The 1810-nt window shown below is 40.0% G+C and overlaps 1 protein-coding gene across 1 annotated transcript in view; it reads left to right on the top strand.

The window, feature by feature from the left end:
- Positions 1 to 596: 596 nt before the first annotated feature.
- LOC111818019 (kunitz-type protease inhibitor 4-like) overlaps positions 597 to 1810 on the top strand; it is a 10538-nt gene continuing 9324 nt past the window's right edge. The window contains exon 1 of the mRNA XM_023720680.1: positions 597 to 722. Coding sequence (XP_023576448.1) covers positions 608 to 722 — 115 coding nt within the window. The 5' untranslated portion in view covers positions 597 to 607. The remainder of the gene's footprint in view (positions 723 to 1810) is intronic.

Raw genomic sequence — 1810 nt, 5'->3', positions numbered from 1 at the left:
AAAATTTCAAACCTTAGGGAACAAAACAGACCCAAGGTGTTCACAGTACAGTGTTTAGAGATAAACTCAAAACTTGATGTGACCTCATACCTCTCAATTTCCTCTGCTGTTCAAGATGATAAATTCACTTACCTTGTGCATTCTGTGTGATGATTAAATGATTTAGCCTATATAAATTACTTACCATACTGTGTGGCAGAAAATATTTTAATGACTACAACCCTCTAACTATTAGTGCTTTCTTACTACATTCTGGTACACCAAGATCATTTTTTCTCTGCTGTTGAAGGAAAAGAGTGGAAAGGAAGCAACCTTTTTCAATTCCTTGCTCCAATGGTTCAACTTCCTGAGTTAAACATACACAGAAGCTCTGATCCTTCAGTTGCTATGGTTTCATCATGAGCATGGGACTCACTATCAGGGGTCTAATCAGTTTGAGACCTTCACCTTCATGGCTGGGTACCCAAGCATTTAGTGTTCAACTCAACACCTAGTAATGTTTAATCCTGGTGCTTGGGATATGGGGGCTCAGCCCACTCAAGTATTAAGACCAAAGTATATAACTTCAGTCGCTACCAAGACTCTCCTACCTGCTATTTGCTGCACCATGAGGACCGCTAAACTGGGATTTCTTCTAGGGCTCTTCATCTTCTGCTTACAAACTGCCTCCTTATTGGGTGGTGTTGCCAAAGTTGCTGAATATTTCTGTGGACATGTAAAAGGTATGAGGTTAAGGGATAAAAGAAACCCAAAGACCAGTTATGAATGAGTAAAAAAGTGATAGAGTCTGCCATTGACCTGAGCCAGAAACATCCTTTTCTGTAGCACTTCTCATAGACCCTTAATCATTTGACTCAAGGTGCTAACATAGTACTCTGGATATTTGATGGAAAGGGAGAAAAAGAAGACATGGGGCAAATATTTGTAGAGAGTTATTTTGAAAAAAGATCTGAAGGGGCCGGGGAGATGGCTCCAGAGAACAAGTGCTTCTTGGGCAAGCGCAAGGGCCTGAGTCCAATCAATGGGAAAAAAAAAGAAAGAAAGAAAGAAGAAAGAAAGAAAGAAAGAAAGAAAGAAAGAAAGAAAGAAAGAAAGAAAAAGAAAGGAAGGACATGATGTTTAACATATCAATACTTGATGGCAAATACCTGCTCCATGTTATGCCTAAGATGTTTCATATTCAGAAAGATAGTGAAGTTAAGCCCAACTGCATATGTTGTAGGGTAATAATAAGGTTCTCTTGTGGAGGGTTAACAACCTAAGTTTGCAGACCAAAAATTGGGGAAATAGAGGGGCTGCAAAGACAGCCAATGTTTTGACCATAGCCTTTCAAGGTCAGTGAAGACTCAGGATATAGGAGAACTTATACTGTAACATCCTGTAACTCAGTTGTGTCCCAAATTTTCTGATCAAGAAGATTATGCAGCCACAGAGCAATGTGATTGATACTGTAGAGTGTGCCTAAGGAGAGTCACATGGAGAAAAAACATTTTCTCAGGCTTTCACAGAGAGCAAATTGGTCAAGCAATGGCTGTGACTCATCCTCATGGCTGACACTGACAAAGAATCTACAAAGTGTGGCACAGGGCTTCAGGATAAATCCTGAGGGTACTTGACTGACCTTATCAGATACAAAAGTTACATTTCTTGTTATATAAGTCTTGCTTTATCTTGGTCTTAACCATCTAGCAGAAAAGTATAAAAATGAGGTATATAAAGTATGGGGCTGGTGAGATGGCTCAGTGGTCTAAAGCACCTACTTAGAACAAGCTTAGCAAAGCCCAGGGACCATGGTTCAATCCCCCAGCAC

This window comes from Octodon degus, unplaced genomic scaffold (genome assembly GCF_000260255.1).
Source record: "Octodon degus isolate 3935 unplaced genomic scaffold, OctDeg1.0 scaffold00077, whole genome shotgun sequence".
Lineage (NCBI taxonomy): Eukaryota > Metazoa > Chordata > Mammalia > Rodentia > Octodontidae > Octodon > Octodon degus.
This window is presented reverse-complemented; position numbering and strand designations above follow the sequence as displayed.